Below are 22,516 nucleotides of genomic sequence, written 5' to 3'. Positions count from 1 at the left end.
TAGCGCAAAAATACCAGTTGATCAAAGACAGTATACCATATCTCAAGTATGAACCCACAGCTGTACCAGAAACCCCTACTTTCAAACTATACTGGGACCGTGCCATAATAATGGATAAGATGATCCCACGCAACAGACCAGACATAACCCTTATTGGTAAGAAGGAAAAAGCTACCTACCTGATTGAGCAGTGCCCAGCACCAACAACCTCCAGAAAACCTATGAAGAAAAGATCAGGAAGTACATATACCTAAGAGATGGAAAGAAAGTCAAAGAAATATGGCATATGAAACAAGTAAGAACCATCCCAATCACCATGTCAACCACTGTCATGGTGCCAAAGAGCCTTCATAAGAATCTAGCAGCAATAGGCCTTCCATAGAACACATACATGGAACTCCAGAAAGCTGCAATCCTGAACAGCTGTAGGATAGTAAGAGAGTTCCTTGACCAACAGTAATAATAATAGTAACTGGACACAGCCAACTACCCATGCACTTACTACTAGTACCCATCACTTGGCGGAAAAAATCCCATAAAAGAGAAAAAATTATTTATAATAATAGTAACACTCTCGATCTTTTTCTCACAAACAACCTTTCAAAGTACACAGTCAAAGCAAGTGGTCCTCTGAGCACTTCAGATCGCAACTTAGTGATGGTCTCTTCTCGAATGGAGCCTTTCTTATGAGGTCATTCTCAGCATTGTGTTGTTTGGCATTATAAGAATGCAAAATTGTATCTGCAAGATTTTTGTTCTTCTTTTCCTTGGCTGGATTATTGTTTTAAATCTTCTGATGTCAATGTTTGTTTGGATTCAGTTAGTGAAATTATTCTTGTAGGGATGAAATCCTTTATTCCGCACTCACACTCCACCTTAAAACCTTGTACTTTTTCTAAACCTTGGATTTCTGATAAATGCTAAATTATCTCTGTATGGATGAAATCTTTTATTCCCATTCCAACTTAAAATCTCATACTCAGCTAAACCGTGGAGTTCCGATAAATGTGCTAAGGCTGTTCAAGATAAGAATGTTGCATATTACAGTTGAGTCATATCCAAATCTCCAGGTTCATTTTCTGCCTACACTAAAGCTCTCAACAATTGTAAAGCAGTTATTAACCAATCCAAATAGGTTTTGAAGAGGTTAAGAGTGAAAAATTTTCTTCTTATCCAAACAGTAAACAACCATTCTGGGCTGTCGCCAAAGCTGTTGGATACAACTTTTGCCTATCTATACTTCCACTGCTGTTAAAATCTAATGGTTCTACTGCCCCCTTAACTAAAGATAAAGCCAACTTAATAGCATCATATTTTATTTATTAACTGTTGTGTTGGCAAAAACCTTTTGGTGAACCACCTCCTGCAATTCCCATTACATCCCCACCCACTGCCTCCCGTGGTCTTCTGTAAAAAGAATTTTGAACAATCTTGAATGCCAAGAAACCTCCAGGTACTGATGGCATTTCTTTACTTGTTCTGAAAACCTGTTCTCCTGAGCTTGGTCCTGTTCTGTTCACCTTTTGACAATTTCATATTCCACCAGGGTTTTTTTCTTCAACTTGGAAATTTGCTCATATCTAGCCAGTTGCTAAAAAGGATGACAAATCATTCCCAACCAATTATTGACCTATTCCACTTACCTCTATTCTTTTAAAAGTAATGGAAAAATCCATTAACTGCAAACTCCTAATCTCAAAACCTTCCATCTTATCATATCAATGATTGCCAGTATGGATTTTATCAGTATCAATCCACTGGTGATATATTGGCTTATGTAGTAGTAATGGCATGTGATGCAAGAAAGCAAGTGTATGAGCTTATGCAGTATCAGCGAAAAAAAAAAAAAAATTCACACAACTATTCCATCTAAATGTTTGTCCAATTCCTCCTTAAATTTATTTAACTTATCAACTTCCACAACAACAGATGGAAGTTTGTTCCAGCAATTAATCACCCACTGGCTAAAGGCAAATTTCCGCACATCCATTCTACATCTGTCTTTCCTCAATTTGAATTTATGCCCCCTTAGGTTCGTAATCTGAACAAGTGGAAGAATCCCATCAGAATTCAGCGTGCTCAACCCATTCAAGGCCTTATACACCTCAATCAGATCACCTCGCAGGTGCCTAGTCTCCAGCCGCTGCAGTTTGAAGAACTTAAGATTCTTTTGGTAAGAGGATCCCTTCATTCCTCTTACCAATCTTGTTGCCCTTCTCTGTACACGCTCAAGCAAATCTGCATCCTTCCTAAAATGAGGCCTCCAGATCTGTATGAAGTGGTGCTCAAGGCGTGGTCTGACCATTGCCTAGACAGAGGGACAATCACCTCCTTTTCCCTGCTAGCAAAATTCCTGTATCTCATTGACAAAACCCCATGACCTGCCCTGGCAGCCTGTCTGCATTGCTCAGCAAACTTCATATCTGACTGCACAATTACTCCCAGGTCTTTTTCATTTTCTACCACCTTAAGTGTAGTACCACATAGTTGGTAAATTTCTCTGGGGTTACTTCTACCCATATGCAGTACTTTGCATTTGATCCTGTTACAGTAGCACACTTCCATTACTGTCATTAACAACCCTGCCAACCTTTGTATCATCTGCAAACTTTGACACTAAGCATCATATACCTTCATCAATATCATTGATAAATATACAAAATGACAGTCTGCTGGCGAGGCTAGTGGGAGTTAGACGTGTTCAAAGCCGCTAAGTGGATTTTCTTATTTATTGATTTGAAATTATTGTTTTTCTAAAACTTTTGATTTAAATTCAGTAGTATAGCATTATTTTGTGATTTTCTGATTAATCTGGTGTATTTATTCTTTATTCGGCCTTGTAATTGCATAAATGTATCGGTAAGATATCATATCCACGTGTTACAAGTTGCAGCTCCACTGAACGAGTAGTTTTTTAGCCATATTTAGCCATTTTATTGATCAATTGATACATCAAATTATTTTCTATAAGTAGCTTATAGACCTAGTCAGGATCGTTAGATTATTCTGAATTGAGACAGTGAGATTTGGAAGTTAATTAATACTTAAGTGTCCATAGATTTACTGTTCGTAACTTGCGCCATTGTTATAGGTTACAATGTTATATCCCGAACTAGATAGCGTTAGTATAGTATAGTATATAATATAATATTGTCAATTAATCAGCAAAATCTATTAATTTTGTTAAACTTCGTTGTCAATTAAATTGTACTTTTAAACAAATTCATATAACGACTTAGATTACAAACGTAACATAATTAATTAATACATAACTTGATATGGAAGTTATATAAACAGAACTCGCAGATAATATTTGATACTGAAAAATATATATACCGTTATAACTGTTGGGATACAAGTTTAGGGTTATAATTTTGCACCGAAATTGAAATTTTATTGAAATTAAATCGAGATCATGATTCAGACAAGAGCAGCAAAGCAAAAGGCTTAAGCTAATAGGAGTGCTGTGGCTCAGAGGAGAACTGAGGGGGGCAGTTGCCCTCTGAATCACAGCCTTTTAAAATGCACTGCTTGCATGATGTTTGTGGAGCAATCGGATGCGCGACATGATATTGCCATGGGGGATGTCTTTGTGTGTGCGTGATTCAAGGAGTGTAATGAGATCAGGCGACAACTCAGCGTTGTTATAGGCCTATATGAGAGCTTGAAGGACAGGGTGGATGCCCTCGAAGGATCTAAAGTGAGGAGCCCATCAAGCTCTCAGCTGCCCACATCAACGCCAGATCTTGCACTTGGTCATCACGCAACACAGCAACAACCCCCAAGGCAGAATGTGCTGATCCCACAGGAACTAGTAATTGTTGGTGACTCTGTTGTCAAGGAAAACGGGAAACATGCTTTGTAAAAAGGATAGGTGGAACAGGACCAGGGTATGTCTGCCAGGGGCAAAGGTTGATGACGTTGTAGAGCGGATATCATCTTTTAAGGGCACAAAAGGTGATATAGTTGTACACGTTGGCACTAATGATATTAAGAGTAGGAGACCGGTAGAATTACTTAACAAGTACAGGTCACTGTTGAAAAAAAGCCGTGAATTAGGGTTGAATTTGAAAGTGTCTGCAATTCTGCCCAGACACGATAGGAGGGAGTATATGATGAGATCCTTGTTGATCAATTTGGCCCTGGAAAGATTGTGCAAGGCTCAAAGGGTAGAATTTTTTTCAGCTTGGTCTGTACTTGTTAACAGAAAAGATTGCTTCTACAGGGATGGGATACACTTAAATAGAAAGGGTGTAAGAATATTTGCTGATGCTATCGAGGCAGTGTTAGGAGGGTCAGAAAACTGCTAGCTTGGGGGAATACAAGGACTAATAGATTAACAGTAGCCACTGGCAGAGGTGAAAGTGATTCTTGCACTGCTTCTATTGGAATGAGCAGAAGCCTCGAAAACAAGATGCAGGATATTTCAGAGACTGCTGGGAGTCATTGCGGTACAAGTAAACACATGGGTTTGTGTTAGGGTAGCTAAGAAAAAGAACAGGTGCTTGTATACTTGCATGTACACCAATGCTAGGAATTTGGTAAATAAATTTGAGGAATTTGAGGTATTGCTCAAAGCATCATAGGCGGATATTGTTGGGATATCAGAGACATGGTGTCACACAGAATAAGGAATGCAGAACTGGAATTTGGGGAGTACAACATCTACAGAAAGGATAGACTGGATAGGAAGGGAGGAGGGGTTATGCTATTAGTTAAGAAATACATAAAATCCAAGGAAGTGAAGCCAGTGGACATCGCTGGACAGTGCAGTGTCGAGTCAGTTTGGTGTGACATAAGCATTGGGAGATCAAAATTGAGAGTAGGAGTGTGCTATAGGCCTAATGACTCTGATGAGTATAATAAGAAATTGTACAGGGATTTACAGTGGGCCAGTAAATCAGAGAGTCGTATAATGGGGGATTTTAATTTCCCAGATATTGACTGGAATTTGGGGGCTGGTCACTAACATACTAGCAAGGCTTTTGTGGATTTATTGGATGATTGTTTTCTACATCAGCATGTTCAGGAGGCAACTAGAGGGAAGAATACTCTTGATTTGATTATCAGCAGTGATTCTTCATGCATTAAGAATCTGCAGATAAAGGAACCACTAGGTGGCAGTGATCACAGTGTGCTGAAGTGGAATTAACTCAAAGAGGTAACTACCATCAGGGGTAAAGGGAAGGGTTATTGCTTTTGTAAAGGCGACTGTGATGGTCTGAGACAGTATTTAAATTCTATACAGTGGGACAAATGATGATGTTACCAACAGCAAATTCAAAATGGGAAGCATTCAAAGAACTTATCTTGGAAGCTAATAGGCTTTACAAACCAACTTAGAAATATTGTTCAAGGTTTAGGCCTAAATGGATGTCAGATGAACTAATGAGACATATGGCAGAGAAGAAAAACGCATGGGATACATATGAATTAACACGTGACACAAAAGCCTATGATATATATAAGTTGACCTGTAACCAAGTTACAAAGGAGGTTAGGCAATCGAAGGTAGATTACGAGAAATCTTTGGCAAGGGATGCAAAGAAAAACTGCAAAGAGTTCTTTACTTATGTAAATTTATGTAAAGAACTTATGTAAGTTCTTTACCAATGTTATTAGTGGAGTCCCTCAGGGTTCGGTGTTGGGTCCATTATTGTTTTCTGTATTTATAAATAATACTGATGATGTTATATCAAGCTTAATGTCCAAGTTTGCAGACAATACAAATGTTGGCAGGGTTGTTAAGGGCACTACTGATGCTATGCTGCTGCAACTGGATCTGCAAAGGTTGAGCAGATGGGCTGAGAGGTGGCAAATGAAGTTTAACATTGACAAATGTAAAGTACTACATATGGGTAACAGCAACCCCAGAGCAACGTATCAAATGTGTAGTACTACACTGACAGTGGTAGAGAATGAAAAGGACCTGGGGGTGGTGGTGCAGGCAGATATGAAGTTCTCTGAGCAGTGCAGACGAGCTGCAAGAGTAGCTCATGGTGTATTGTCAATGATATATAGGAATTTTTCTAGCAGGGATAAGGAGGTGATTATTCCCTTGTATAAGGCAATGGTCAGGCCACACCTAGAGTACTGTATACAGGCCTGGAGGCCTCATTTCAGGAAGGATGTAGAGCTGCTGGAACGAGTACAGAGAAGGGCAACTAGATTGGTGAATGGGACAAAGGGGTTCTCTTACGAAGAAAGGCTTAAGTTTTGCAAATTACAGTGTCTGGAAACTAGGCACCAGCGGGGTGATCTGATAGAGGTGTACAAAGCCTTGAATGGTTTGAGCATGCTCAATGCTGATGGGATTCTTCCTCTTGCTCAGAATAATCACCGGAGAAGGCATAAATTGAAATTGAGGAAAGACAGATGTAGGATAGATGTGCGGAAATTTGCCTTTAACCACCGGGTGGTTGGTTGGTGGAACAGACTTCCATTCCTTGTCGTGGAAGTTGATAGCCTAAATAAATTTAAGGCTCAGCAGGACAGGTATTTTGAACGAATGGAAGGGTAAAGTGGAAGTTTTTTTTTTTTTTTTTTTTGGCTGATGCTGCATAAGCTTGCTTTCTTGCATCATATTCCTCTACTAATGCTAACAGTGGACCCAATACCGAACCCTGTGGGACTCCACTAAAAACATTAGTCCCCGAAGAGCAACACCCATTGATTACCACCCTCTGTCTTCTCCCACTCAACCATCCTTTTATCCATTGTAGCAACTTACCCTTAATACCATTCTGCTCCAATTTGTACAGTAGTCTTCCATGTGCAACAGTGTCAAAAGCTTTCCTAAAATCCAAGTATGTGATATCAAAATTTTTTTTTTTACATCCAGTTCCTTTGTAACCACATCATAATATCCAATCAAATTTGTCAGACAAGAGTTTCCCTTAACAAACCCATGCTGTGTCTGAATTATTGCTGTAGTCTTGTCTAGATGATCCTGGAATGCTTCTTTAACCAGTGACTCCATTATTTTACCTGAAACAGAAGTTAAACTAACAGTTGTGTAATTACTTGTGTCACCCTTCAATCCCCCTTTGTGAATTGGAAATACATTTACACATCTCCAGTCCGTGGGGACCTCCTCTGAAGCCAAGGATGCTCTCATAAATATGGCTAAGGGGTTGCTTACTTCATTTGCCACCTCCTTTAATATAACTGGATAGATCCCATCCACCCCAGGTGCCTTTCTTATGTTTAACTTCAACAATTTCTCCTCCACTTTGTTCTCAGTTATTACAAAATCATTAAGCACCCTGCTACAATTTGATAACCTTCTGGCATTTTCAATCCTTAATAACTCCTCATGTGTGAATGCAGATGCAGAATACTCATTTAGTTTGGCAGCTATCTGAGCAGGATCATCAACAGTCAAACCATTGATATCAAGTGGACCAGTGTGATTCATCCCCTTCCTTTTAGAGTTTATATAAGTAAAGAAATCCTTGCTGTTTTTCTTAGCATGCTTTGCCAAAGATTTCTCATAATCTGCCTTTGCCTGCCTAACCTCCTTTGTGACTTAATTAAGACTTAGCTTATATCTGCCATAGTTTTCTGTGTCGCCTGATAATTTATATGCATCCCATGCATTTTTCTTCTCCGCCACGAGTCTCAGTTCATTTGTTAACCATTTTGGCCTAAACCTTGAACAATATTTCTTAATAGGTATGAAACTTTTAGTAGCTTCCACAATTAATTCCTTGAATGCTTCCCACTTAGAATTTGCTGTTGGTAACATCATCAGTTGATCGCACTGTGCAGAATTTAAAAACTGTCTGAGACCACTGTAGTCACCTTTACGGAAACAAAAACCCTTTCCTTTACTCCTGATGGTAATTATATCTTTAAGTAAATCCCACATCAATACACTGCTGATAACCAGATGAAGAGTATTTACCCTCCCTGGTTGCCTTTCGAACATGCTGCTGCAGAAAACAATCATCAAATAAATCCACAAAAGTCTTACTAGTGTACAAGTGACCAATTCACACAAGTTCCAATCAATATCTGGGAAGTTAAAATCCCCCATTATAAGACATTCTGATTTACTAGCCAACTCTATTTCTCTGTACAATTGTCCATTGTACTCATTCGAGTCATTAGGCTATAACACACTCCTACTCGTATTTTTGCTTTCACAGTGCTTGTCACACCAAACTGACTCAACAGTATACCGTTCGTCTATATCAACTACATGCACTTCTTTTGATTTTGTTTTTCTTAATTAACAGCATAACACCTCCTCCCTGTCTATCCTTTCTGTACACATTGTACTCCCCAAATTCCAATTCTGTATTCCTAATATCTGTGTGACACCACGTCTCTGATATCCCAACAATATCCGCCTTTGATGTCTTGACCAACACTTAAAATTCATCAAATTTATTTACTATACTTCTAGCATTGGTATACATGCACCTATTCTTATTCTTAGTTACCCTAACACATCCCATATATCCACCTGTTTCATGATGACTGCCCTCAGTCCCTGAAATCCCCAGCACCCCTCGCTCCAGGCCACTGCTTATTCTAATAGAAGTAGTGCAAGAATCACTTTCACCTCTGCCTGCAGCTACTTTTAACCTTTTAGTCTGTGAATCCCCCCAAGCTAGCAGTTTTCCGACCTGCCTAAAACTGCCTCGATACCATCAGCAAATATTCTTGCACCCTTTCTATTTAAGTGTATTCCATCTATGTAGAAGCAGTCCCTCCTGTTAAGAAGACCATACTGAGAAAAATTCTACCCCATGAGCCCTGCACAACCTCTCCAGGGCCGAATTGATTGAGAAGGCTCTCATCATGTACTCCTTCCTATCATGTCTAGGCAGAATTGCAGACACTTTCAAATTTAACCCTAACTCAAGACTTTTTTTGCAACATTGACCTGTACTTGTTAAGTAAATCTGTGGATCTCCTACTCTTAATGTGATTGGTGCCAACATGTACAGCAGTATCACCCTTTGTACCCTTAAAATATGATATATGCTTCCCAATGTCATCAACTTTTGCCTCTGGCAGACGTACCTTGGTCCTATTCCATCTATCCTTTTTACACAATATATTCCCCGTCTTCCTGACAATAGAGTCACCAACAATAACTAACTCCTGTGGGACCAGTTATTCTGCCTTGGAGATTGCCGCTGTGTTTCCTGATGCCCTGGAGTGAGCTCTGGCATTGAGTTGGGCAGCTGAGAGCTTGATGCGCCCCTCATATTAATTTCTTTGAGGGAATCTACCCTACACCTCAAGCTCTCATAGACTCCTATTAGAACTCTGAGTCGACGCCTAATTTCTAGACACTCTCTGCAACTGGCACACACAAAGACATCCTCCTTGGCTAGATCATGTTCCGTTCCAGAGAGTTTGGCAAACATTTCACAAGTTTCACATTTTTTTTAGACTGTGATGCGTTGGAGAATCCCCCCCCCCTTAGTTCTCCTCCTACCACTCTGTGCCCGTTGCTTTGCTGCTCTAGTCTGGGGTATGATAATTTAAATTAATAAAAGCAATAAATTTAATTAATTAATTGTCAATACTACACTATTTAATAGAATCCTAAATGTAGTGATGCGGTTTATGCTATATATTTTTACGTTAGAGCTACCTAGTTACCACAATTAAAAATTTGAATTTCCTACCACTCTATACAAAAACAATGGCTGCAAAATTTGAATGAAACAACGGTTTTACGTATGTTAAGTAGTAATCTACAAAAACTCTTATCTAAAATAAAAATAACCAGCGTAACTAGAACTATAAGGCTACTTATAAAGTACAATATAAAATAACAATTAGGTAAATAAAATAGCAAACACATTGCTTTTTTGGAGCCTGTAGTTACAGCTGTAATTTTTAAAGAGAGTCAGCACCCTCCATCAGTGGACAAATTCAATGGAAAAGTTTCACAGAAACTTTTCCATTGAATTTCAAGTGAAAACTCAAGCAGTTGCTCTTGACAATTCAAGCATTTACTCCTGACATCTGTCTAATCATACTCGGCTTAAAGGTCTTCTAAACAGTTGTATTTCCAACTTGGTTTTTGTAGTTGGGTATCCAATTTTTTCTCCACCCACCCTCTTTGGGTGATGGTAGATGGCTCTCTGTCTTGTAGCTTCTCCACTAAGGCTGGTATTCCCCAAGGTTTAGTTTTCTTCCACCCTTTCGTCTTGTATATTAATGATCTTCCACTGACTGAAAATCCTATCTATTTATATATCTATAGTTTTCCTGATGATAGCACATTGCATCCCACCTTCCAATTTGAGAAACCCTGCCCTACACAAAAAATTTCTCAACTTCTTGAATATTCCCCTCCAATTCCTTAAATGCTGATCTCCAAGTAATTCTCCAATGGGACAAAGAAATCTAATTAATTTCAGTCCTTAAACTCAGCCCCGTCTTGTATCTTGCAAAAATGAGTCTGCTGCTCTTATGCATATTCTTTAGTGACAGTCAGATTGCTAGACAAGATAACATATCTCTATTAGGGATTACTCTTACTTCTAATCTCTCTTGGCATAAACACATCACAAATATTGCTTCTTCTGCATCAGAAAAATTGGGTTTTCTTTTTTGCCTTTAGCTTTACTTTTCTTCTAAACAGCCATCACTCTGTACAAATTTCAAATCTGTCCTACCATGGAATATTTTTTCCACATCTGCCGCAGTGACTTCGAAACCTCTCTCAAGCTTCTAGAATCCATTCAGAAGAGGGCATGCGTGCTAATTAATGACCTATTTCATACAAAGTCTCTTCACTCTGTCTCATAGATGTTCTGTTTCTGCTGCATGCTTTTTCAATGGATACTTCCGTGGACACTGTTCCTGTGAATTGGCATCTGTTGACTTGATTTGGTGCCATGCAACATTTAGCCATCCAAAATTAGACCAGACATGGAAAGAAAGCTGTTTGAGTTAATCTAAGAAATTGATTCAATCACAATGGACACCTAAAAGCATTCAGAAAAGAAGACTTCCATAAATGTTTTCAGTATTAGTAGTGTAAAATGTCACAAGGAAGCAGGCATATGTAGCACCAGACAAAACAAAAAAAAAAACTACCCACATCATTTGATTATCTGCTCTAATCTATCTAATCCCGTTTTAAATTTATTCAAAGTACCCACTTTCACAACACCAGTTGTAAGTTTGTTCCGACATTCACTCTCTGGTTAAAAGCAAATTTTTGCATGTCTATTCTGCAATCATCATTTTTCAGTTTAAATTTATGTCCCCCTTATGTGTGTCTTTCAAAAACAGCATTTAAAACTTTCATCACTTTGGTCAGGTTTCCTCACAGGTACCTAGTTTGCAAAACAGGTCTTTCTTGATAAGAGTAACAAACTTCCATCTGTTGTTGTTGTGGATGTGGGTAGTTTGAATAAATTCAAGGAAGAACTAGAAAAATTATTTAACACTGTTGTACAATAATTACTAAAAGAATTATTGTACAACAGTGACAAAGAAAAGAATCACCAGGTGAGCTATGATTATCGGCTATGTTGACCTTTGAGCGAATGTCACAGGTTCTCCAAACGATGAAATCATGTTTCACCCAGAAATTGCCATTAGCTCTTTCTGTATGAGTCATGATACCCTCTTATGGAGTGTTCAAGGTTTATCTTGTCACAACCATTGTTAAATTTACTAAATATCAAAGAAAGTAGCTTTTAAGAAATTATATTTATAATATAATTTTTTAACTATATTATTTGGATGTTGCACAAACATTGGATTTCAGATGACTCTCCATGGAAAAAATTGAGTGGGTTCGGGTCTGTAGAGTGAGCAGGTCCTGTTGGTTTGCTCACTATCCATTTATCAGGGAAATGCTTATCCCAATAGTGTTTGACCACCCAATTAAAATGAGGCAGAGCACCTTGCATAAAACACATATGATGTCAGACAGCAAGACCTTTGTTTAGTAAATCACATAAATCGTCCCTTAAAAAAGGAATAGGATTCTCTGGTTAATCTTCCAAGAAAAACAAAGGGCAGATTAAGCAGTCAGCAATAATTCTTGCCCATAAATTAATACTAAATTGTTGCTGGTGCCGTGACTGGATGATGATGTGCAGATTCTCTTCTGCCCAGTTATAGGTCATGACAATTGATCATACCATTTCTCTTAAATCTGTACTCATCAGAAAACAATACATGCAGTTGAAAAAGAGGATTTGTGCATACTGTTGTATGAACCAAGTACAAAAAGCTTCTTGTGGTTGGAAATCAGCTTCAGTAAAACCGTATAATCTTTGAACATGATACAGATAAGCCTGGTATGTCTGTAAAATTCTGTACATAATTATGTGTTCTACACCTTCCACTGCTCTCCTTTGTGTGCTGTTATTTGGATTTTCCTCTACAAGATTCAGAATCTGCTCCTCAGCAGTGGGAAACTCTGCAGAAGCTGTAAGGGTTCAGGATCCCAGATGGCTATTGTGAAATAGTTTGGCCTTTATAGATATTTGCAATATTTTTATTCCTCACTTGGAAAACTTTACCAGTCTATAATTGTAGCTATGGCAATGTTGCTTTGTCACTCCACTTGGGAGCAATGAAGTGAAAATATGAAAGTTAAAAATCTTGAAACAGCCAAGTCTGAGTGTTTCTGTATTTGTGAGGTTCCACTGTATTATTATATTGGATGTATGATTTTACTACTGTTATCCATAGGTGAGTCTGAGGTACATTTTGGCTCCCAAATGGTTAGAAGTTGATTATCTCAATAGGAATGTCAGTCCTCACATGTGAGTAATACTTACTGGAGTTTTTAAGTAACCTCAGAGTAAACAACTTGTTTACTCTTTGTAAAAAAGTACCCTTTTGCTTCTCATGGTAACCGGTGATCAGCACATGTTTACCATGAGATCAGCATGACTACTTTAAAACTTGCATACTATTATATTATATATGAAATATGTGATTTAGCATATTGCTTAGGTCACTTATTAACTCTGCTAAAACAGAAAAGAATCAGTGATTCCAGCAGTCTGATCTCAACAGAATTCTTTTACGAGATAGCATTGTAAGCTTCAAAAAGTTTATAATGCTACCCCTGATGACTAGATTATGGGGGGGGAAAAGATTGTTGCTATTGTGATTATAATATTTTAATGTTACAGTGAAATACCATACACATATGTATCTAATATAAGATGGTACCTGAAAGTCATTTCATATCCACTGTCATATTCTGTGCTGACCTGTTTGCTTGACTGGCCACTTAACCAGACCAGGAAGCAACGATCAAATGGAGAGCTGCGGACAAGAACCAGGAAGTGGCAAGCAATCTACAAGATACTCTTAGTGGTTGCCCTGGGACCACTAAAAAAGTGGAGAGGGGACACCTAAGAAAAATCCTGCACTGACGGGTTACAGCCCGAAGATCCAGAAAGCAACTTTTCTGTACCAATAAAATCCCACCCCATGAGACAGGGGTCAGCCTCAAAAATTGCATTGATCAAATAAAAAAAATATTCACCAAGATGTCTTCAAAACAGTTATATAAGCATATATGTGTGCTTTTTTTTTTTTTTTACTCCATGCACACATATTTTAGAATTTCATGCTCGCATTTGCAGGCTAAACAGAAAATGTTATCAGATATCTAGGGTAGATCTTATTGCTACCTGTATGATGAATGTGATAAGTTATAAAAAGAAAGATATAGAGTTGAAAAACATTTTCTAACAACTAAACAACAAAATTTTAATGTTATGAATTTTTTTTACTGGAAACTGCAAGTAATTTTAATGTTAATAGACTGAATTATATATAGGTGATATAATTTTTTATTATTTATTTTTCACTCCTTACAGTTAGTAGAAGACTTTTCTGATGGTTGTGGAGCTAAATTTAATGCAGTAATTGTTTCTTCACGATTTGAAGGAAAATCTCTTTTGGAAAGACACAGGTAATAAATCTTATGCAGTTTCTTAATGTAAAACAGTGCAATTATTATATATGTATATGTAACTGTGAAATGGCTTAGTCCCAAGCAGTGGTCTTTATTTTGGTAACAGACCTCATAAGTGCTCTTTGATTTTAAAACTGTACATTAATTCCTGTTCCATATAAATAGATCATGTGGATTTTCACTCACTATCCTGTTACTTATGAGTGAAATGCACTCTTTATAAAGTCTAACTGATAAAATAATTTTTACCTGCCTAGTACATGACCAATATCTATTGCAAATATTAATGAAATTTATTACATTTTGACATAATACTTTATCAGTTTTATCATAATGATGCATCAATTTAACATATTTCTATAGGAAGAAAAAAAAATAGTTAAATTATTTCAAGAAAATGAAAGAGTTAACTTTTATGTTGAAAAGTATGCATTTGAACTGCATTGATGACAAAGAACTTAGGGGCCTTTTCAAGCAAAGCTAAATTAGCTGATCTCTTGCAAAGATACAAAGTTTCCTCTCGGATATTTACAGGATTGTTTCATTCCATATTGAGACTAAAAAAGCTTTTGCTTGGATATGAAATAAAACAGTAGAACACAGTGCACAGCCTGAGCTGGAGTGCTGTAATTCAAAATAAAACTTTTCTTAATTTTTTTTCCCCTGAGTGGGAAAGAAGTATCATGATAGTGAATTGAATCATTGCACATTTTTCAGTTTTTCATTTCATTTTTCAGGCATACAAAATAAAATGCCTGGATTGTGGGGAATGTTATGTTGGTGAAACAAAGCATCAGTTTAAAGACCGTATAGGGGAGCATATCAGTGTGATAAAGACCGTGGGTTATGGGACGTCTGCTGTGGTGGGGCATTTTTTGAAGAACCATCAAATCTCTCTTGACGAAGCTGTTATCATCATCCAGTCACACATTTTGGGACCGCAAGTGACTCGAGAGCTTGCGAATTTGTTCCTCTGAGCATAACAATATTAATAGAGATAGGGAAGTCCACATTCATCCTTTCTTCGAAACTTTGGACTTTCTTGGACAGGATGAATGGTTCTGCTTGGCACGCTCCCGAGCCATTTCCCATTCCAGTGCACATATGGAGAGTACTACCCATGCGCCTGTGGAAACACATGCTGTGAGCTTGCTGATAATTAAGGATGGATGTACTGTACGTTAAGCTTTACTGTTGATAAAGGAGGCGGACACCTCTGAAAGCTTCAGTGTTTAATCGCTTTTATCCCGTAATCTACATTGTTATATTTTATTTTTATTTTATTGTACAGACAGTGTATCTTATTTTATCAGTTTTATCCAGCTTAATTATACTATTCATTTTACTTATTTTATCTTATTATTATTATTAACAATTTTAATTTATTTTATTTTATTTCAATAAAAATTTATAATGGTTGGTGTAGTATCGTTGCAGTCGTTATGAACAAAATTGTTTTTAACCCATTTAATGCTTATTGATATGTTTATAAGATATGCACAACATAATTTTTATAAAAAAATGTTACATTCACTGTATTTCAATCCATAGTTTCTATGTGTTGCTTATATGTTAATCAGATATTTACAGTGTTAAAAATATATGATAAATTTTATAATCACTTTTGAACACTATTTAATTTCACTGTTCTGAGGTTCTATCAATGTTTTTGAAATAAAACAATGATTGCTTATAGATCTTATTACTTTTTTTTTTTTCTTTTAATGGGGGAGTATAGACTTGGTATTTATACATTAAAATTGTTTATTTTGTTGATAGGTTTCTTGTAATAAATAAATCACTGTTCTATTTTTAAGACACTAAAACATAAAATACCCATCAAGGTGAGAGGACATATAAAGTAAGACTATTAGGAAAATAAAATTCATTCTTTCTAGCATTTGCAACTCGTCTATCTGTTAATGAAATGATAATAAAATACTCTGGACATCATAAATTAAAACAATTTATCTGGGGGAAAGCCAGTCAGATTTGGTTTTAAATTTTGAGCATTTTGCAAAGCAGATGGTTACGGTTTAAAACTTTATGCTCTACAAAGCAAAGGAACTCAAAATTTATGCTTTATACAGCAAAGGAACTTGATGTGATATTCCATCATGAATCATTATTGAATTGCTCAACTGTGTGGAAAATCTGAGTGATTGTTTTGGCAGTTTTTTTTATTTTTTTTTATTTACAAACTGAGATTTACTGATCCACATTAAAAAAAAAATAGTTTTTGAGCTAGCAGTTCAGTTCATGAAAATAGAACTGAAAGATATCCACTCAAATAAAATAAAAAGATCAATCAACCCACCCAACCCAAGCATTTATACAATTACAGATTTATATAAATGACAAGGTGCTATCTCTGCAATTCCATGATAATAAGTATTTGATCACTGGCAAGATACTGTTTATTGTGGGAAACTATGACAATATAAAATCAATTGGGAAGGTCTCCTGTTCATCTGAGGAGAGAATTGATGTCACTCAGCCCAAAATACTCCATTCCTACAATAACAATATGGACAAAGTTGATCGTGATGACTGGTTGATAGGAAAATATGGAGTATAGATGAAAATGGTAAAAAACAGTATTGACCCATTTTTCCATAAATTTTAGATATGTTTGTGACCAATGCCTGGATTTTATATCACTGTTTACATGGCAAGAAAGCACTCAATGCATTGGAACTCCTCCCCCCCCCATCAATTCCTTATGGCACGATGATAAAGAAAAGGGATTATAGGTAGTACATCCCATCATCTCTCATGTAGTATAGACATTCAGTATAAAAATTCAGATAATTGTGAGGGAAAAGATAATTTTATTGGAAAAAAGGGACCTATGGTATCATTGACATAACAAAAATCGTGCCAGCAAACCAACTTTTTTGTATATAATTTGACATAACTTTGGGCATTGTATTATAAATTGTAATTATGTAAAGAAAGGAAAAATTAAATAGAACTATTATACATTTTGTTATGCCCCTCTCTAAAAGTTCACCTTCCCCAAATGTGGATAATAAGAGTATCGAAGAAACATTTTTTTCTCATATAATTAACTTTTCCTTCTGCTTCACCTGCAGATTTTTTTTCCGTGAACTATTGTTGCTGTTTCTTCTTCCATTACCATTTTTCCTGATTTTTCTAGTTGTAATCTTAAATCTTTTAAATTAATATCCTTTTTGCTGCTGTTATGCAACACATTTTGATGCTTATCATCTAACAGCATTTTCCATGCACTTACTATCATACTCTGCTTTTCTTCATTCTAAATGGCAGCTACCATTTAGAATGAATGTTATAAATAGCACATGTTATGTTCTAATTTTATTGGCCAATTGCTTTCCTTCCTGTGCCCTTCTCACTGTAAGAATTATCGAAAAATAAATCTAACAATAGCAATATTAGCATTTTATATGGAACTATATCATTAAATTTTCAATTAGGAAAAGTCTGTTCTGCATAAATAAAATACATACATAAAAAAAGAGTCCATATCAGCGTTGTTTTATATTAGATCATATATTTTGTAGGTCTGTGTTTCCAGCATATGAAGATTTTATCTGCGCTGTTGGCATTCTCAGTTTAATCATACTGAAATATGTGATTCACCTTCAAAATTAATGTTCAGTTAAGTTTTCCAGAATAAACCAATTCAATTAATGCAGATATAAAGATGCAATGTTATTCTTGAAATATTAATGTGATAAAGATTCTGATCATCCAATCTAGCAATGAACATAATTTTTTTTTTTTTTTTTTTGTCACTGCACTAATCACAGCATTCCTGGCACCGTGCAAGTCATAATTGTCAGTGATATGAGGTTATCCAAAGGGATGACTTCTGGATAACTTCATATCCGAACATCTGCTATTATATCCCATCAGGGTGAGAATAGATTGGGCTGTACAATGTTGTATTCTGTTAAAATCAAGGTAGCACCCCTGAGATGTCTTGAGGAATGAGCAGTGCAGAATGCGAGTCTTGTGCATAACAAGATTTCTTTCTGTAGAAATCTTTTTAAGCACATATCCATCAATATTGCTATAGTTGTTGAAGTCCTTTTTGGCCATATCAGATTAAATTTTGTTTTCTGAAACCAGTTTCTATTTTCTTTGGTGTATCAATACATATGAATAATCAGGTGTGTTGCATATAAGTGTATAGAGGTATTAGCATTCAACTTCAAGATTGATAGTTAAATTTAATATGTGCTACAATAAATAAATGTGTCCACTATATTTAAAATGATAAATGATAAATGATAAATATTTTTAAAATTTAATTAAATTATTTTTGTTGCAGATTGGTAAACACAATTTTAGCTGAAGAAATGAAGAGTATCCATGCCTTTACACAAAAAACACTAACTCCAGAACAGTGGGAGAAACAAAAATCATGATTTCATAGTAAATGAGTACATTTTGTATAAACTTATCATTGATGTAATATTCAATAAATTAACTAAATCATTGAAATTTTAAATTTCTAAAAATTTCTTATTTTTTCACCACAAAAATTTCAGTATAAGAAATGTTTATAATAAATAAAAGGGGGAATGCATTCTCCCTTTTATTTTTCATAGATATTTGTATTAATCATATTAAAAGATACACTTGGCGCTTAAATATATAGTTTACAATATATACAGGCAGTTTGATAAACTAATCGAAATATTTTATTACTATTCACCTATAAATATACAAGTTGATGATTTTGTAAAATTTTTGGAAATTTGATATAGTTGTCATTTAAGTTTCTAATGCCATACCATGAGCATTAGAAACTTAAATGGCAAAGAAGTGGAATTATAGAACTAGGTTGATATGATATTACTATTAATATTAATGGCCATATGGTGCAAGGAAGCCTAAGGTTTATGCTGCACCAGGAAAAAAAAAAATTCCCGAGTTATCCTGAGAGAGAGAGAGTCAAAATTAGAAGGGAATCACCAAGAAAGAGAAGAATGATGATATCCAGCTCAGGACCCTGGGTGTGCCAAGCCCATACTCACCAGATGTGATCCCCTGGGTAACAGATATCACATAAATACTGTCAGGGTGAATGCAGAGCACTGAGTTAAACAGTTGTTATAAATTAATTTATTTTAATAAAAAATTACTGCTGCATTGTAATATCATAATCATAATTAAATTTCAGTGTTAGTCATGGCAAATGGTGTATGAAAGCATGCTTTTTTCAATTTAAATTTATATCCCCTTACATTGGTCATTTGAGAAACAGTGAGAATACCATCAGCATTTAAAGCCTGCAACACTTCAATCAGGTTTCCTCACAGGTGTCTAGTTTCCAGTTCCTGCAAACTGTAGTCTTCCTTGATATGAGTGCCTTTTTGTGTCCCCTGACTAATCTTGATTCACTTCTCTGCATACATTCCAACAGATCTATATTCTTAAGAGACTTCCAGACCTGTATGCAGTTCTCAAGGTGTGGCGCCTCCGTAGCCAGGTGGGCAGGAGCAGCACACGCTTCTTGATTAGACCGGGGTTCGAGCCTGTGACCACCAAATACGGCAGATGCGGAAAGGTCAGGGAATGACCACCGCATATCACCGGAGCAATATGGCCTTAGTTGCTAATGCTCCTAAAAAAAAAAAAAAAAAAACCCAACTGTTGCCATATACAGTGGGATAAACACTTGTTCCTCTCTGCTGACAAAGTTCCTGTTTATCATTGACAGAACCTTATGAGCTGGCCTAGCAGTCTGGCTGCACTGCTTAGAGAACTTCATGTCTAATTTTACAACTACCCTTAGGTCTCTTTTGTTCTCCCACCTTGAGCGTAATACCACCTAATTAGTATGTTATTCTGGGATTACTGCTGCCCATATGCAGTACTTTGCCTTTATCAATGTTGTTAAACCTCGATTGCCTTTTCTCAGCCTGTCTGACAATTCCTTTAGATCTTGTTGGAGTAGTACACCCTAAGTTCTGTCATTAACCACCTGTCAACCTTTGTGTCACCAGTAAAAGTAGATATTAAACTTGGTGTCATCAATATTGTTGATGAATATTGAAAACAGTCAGGGGCTCAGTGCTGAACCCCAAGGGACCCCACTAATAACATTGATCATGAAGAGCAATATCCATTAATAACCATTCTACTTTCTCCCACTCATCATCCCATTATACACAGCAGCAGTTATTTGCCCCTAATGCCACTCTGCTCCAGTTTCTACAGTAACCTTTGTGTCAAACAGTATCAAAAAGCTTTACTAAAATCTAAATATATAATGTCAAATTTATTTTTTGCATTCAGTTCCTTTGTTACTGCATTGCTTCTTTAACCAGTGACTCCATTATTTTCCCTGGAACAAAAGTTAAACTAACAAGTCTGTAATTACTCGTATCACCCTTTGTGAATTGGGGACACATTTGCACATCTCCAGTCCATGGGGACCTCCCCTGAGTCCAAGGAATCTTTCATAATTATGGCTAACGGTTTGCTTACTTCCTTTAATACAACTGGATAGATCCCATCCACTCCAGATGCCTTTCTTATGTTCAGTTTCAACAATTTCTCCTCCACTTTTTTTCTCAGTTATTACAAAATCATTTAGCTCCCTCCCAGAGTTTGATAAGCTTCTGGTCACTCCACTTCCCTACAGACTTCCTCATGAGTGAATGTAGATGAAAAATAGTCATTCAATTTGTTTGCTACCTCAGCAGGTTCATCAACAATCGAACCGTCGATGTCAAGTGGACCAGTCTGATTCATCCCCTTCCTTCTGGAGTTTATATGAGTGCAGTCAGATATGAAGTTTTCTGAGCAGTGCAGAGCAGGGATAAGGAAGTTATTGACCCCTTGTATAAGGCAATGGTAAGTCCACATCTTGAGTACTGCATATAGATCTGGAGGCCTCATTTTAGAAAGGATGTACAACTGCTAGAACGAGTACAGAGAAGGGCAAAAGGATTGGTGACTGGAACACAGGGTTGCTGTTACCAAGAAAGTCTTAAGTTCTACAAATTGCAGCATCTGGAGACTAGGCACCTGCGAGGTGATCGATCTAATTCAGGTGTATCATGCCTTGAATGGTTTGAGCATGCACAATGCCGATGGGATCCTTCCTCTTACTCATATTACTCACCTGAGTGGACATAGATTCAAATCGAGGAAAGACATTTGAAATAAATTTCCATCTGTTAGCATTAGCATTAGTAAAGACATATGATGCAAGAAAGCAAGCTTATACAGCATCAGCCAAAAAAAAAAAAAAAAAAAACCCTTCCCATATCACCCATCTGGTCACTCTAAATGTCTGTCTAGTTCTGCCTTGAATTTATTTAAGCTATCAACTTCCACAACAACAACAGATGGAAGTGTGCTCCAGCAATCAACTACCTGCTGGCTAACGGCAAATTTCCACACATCTATTCTACAACTGTCTTTTCTCAATTCCAGTTTATGCCCCCTCAGGTTTGTAATCTGAGCAAGAAGAAGAATCCCATCAGCATTGAGCCTGCTCAATCCATTCAAGGCCTTATACACCTCAATCAGATCACCTCGCAGGTGCATAGTCACCAGAAGCTGCAATTTGCAGAACTGAACCCTTTCTTCGTAAGAGTACCCCTTTGTTTCCTTCTCCAGTCTTGTTGCTCTTCTCTAGGAACTCTACATGCTTCCTAAAATGAGGCATCCAGACCTGTACGCAGTACTCAAGGTATGGCCTGATCATTGCCTTATACAAAAGCGATAATCACCTCCTTATCCCTGCTTTCAAAATTCATTCCTGTATATCATTGACAAAACCCCATGACCTACTCTGGCAGCCTGTCTGCGCTGCTTAGAAAACTTCATATCTGACTGCACAAACCCCCAAGTCTCTTTCATTCTCCACTACTCTGAGTGTAGCACCAACCAGTTGGTACATTTCTCTGGGTTTACTGCTACCCATATGCAGTACTTTGCATTTGTCAATGTTAAACTTCAGTTGCCACTTCTTAGCCCATCTGCCCAACTTTTCCAGATCCTGTTGCAGCAGAATACTGTCATTGATGTTGTTAACAACCCTGCCAACCTTTGTATTATCTGCAAACTTGGACATTAAGCTTGATATACTTTCATCAATATCATTGATAAATATATAAAAACAAACAATGGGCCAAACACTGAACCCTGAGGGACACCACTAATAACATTCGTCCACATAGAGCAGTATCCATTGATTACCACTCTGTCTTCTCCCACTCAACCATCCTTTTATGCACTGTAGCAACTTGCCCTTAATGCCATACTGCTCCAATTTATACAGTAGTAATCCAAGTACATGATATCAAAATTATTTTTTGCATCCAGTTCCTTTGTGGCCACATAACAGTATCCGATCAAATTGATCAGACAAGGCTTCCCCTTGACAAACCCATGCTGTGTCTGAATTATTACTGCTGTCTTGTTCAAATGATTCTGCAATGCTTCTTTAACCAGTGACTCCATTATTTTCCCTGGACCAGAAGTCAAACTAAGAGGTCTGTAATCACTCGTGTCACCCTTTGAATCCTCTTTGTGCATAAAGGATACATTTGCACATCTCCAGTACGTAGAGACTTCCCGCGA

General features: G+C 36.9%; 1 protein-coding gene across 2 annotated transcripts in view; it reads left to right on the top strand.

The window, feature by feature from the left end:
- LOC150088733 (bolA-like protein 2) overlaps positions 1-18,352 on the top strand; it is a 47,690-nt gene extending 29,338 nt beyond the window's left edge. For both annotated transcript variants that reach the window (XM_090370885.1, XM_090370886.1), the window contains exons 2-3: positions 13,830-13,924; positions 18,246-18,352. In XM_090370885.1, the coding sequence (XP_090227011.1) occupies positions 13,830-13,924; positions 18,246-18,342 (192 nt within the window). In that variant the 3' untranslated portion in view covers positions 18,343-18,352. The remainder of the gene's footprint in view (positions 1-13,829; positions 13,925-18,245) is intronic.
- Positions 18,353-22,516: the final 4,164 nt, after the last annotated feature.

The sequence above is a fragment of the Mastigoproctus giganteus genome, chromosome 3 (genome assembly GCF_048544385.1).
Source record: "Mastigoproctus giganteus isolate SK-2022 chromosome 3, ASM4854438v1, whole genome shotgun sequence".
Taxonomy (NCBI): domain Eukaryota; kingdom Metazoa; phylum Arthropoda; class Arachnida; order Uropygi; family Thelyphonidae; genus Mastigoproctus; species Mastigoproctus giganteus.
This window is presented reverse-complemented; position numbering and strand designations above follow the sequence as displayed.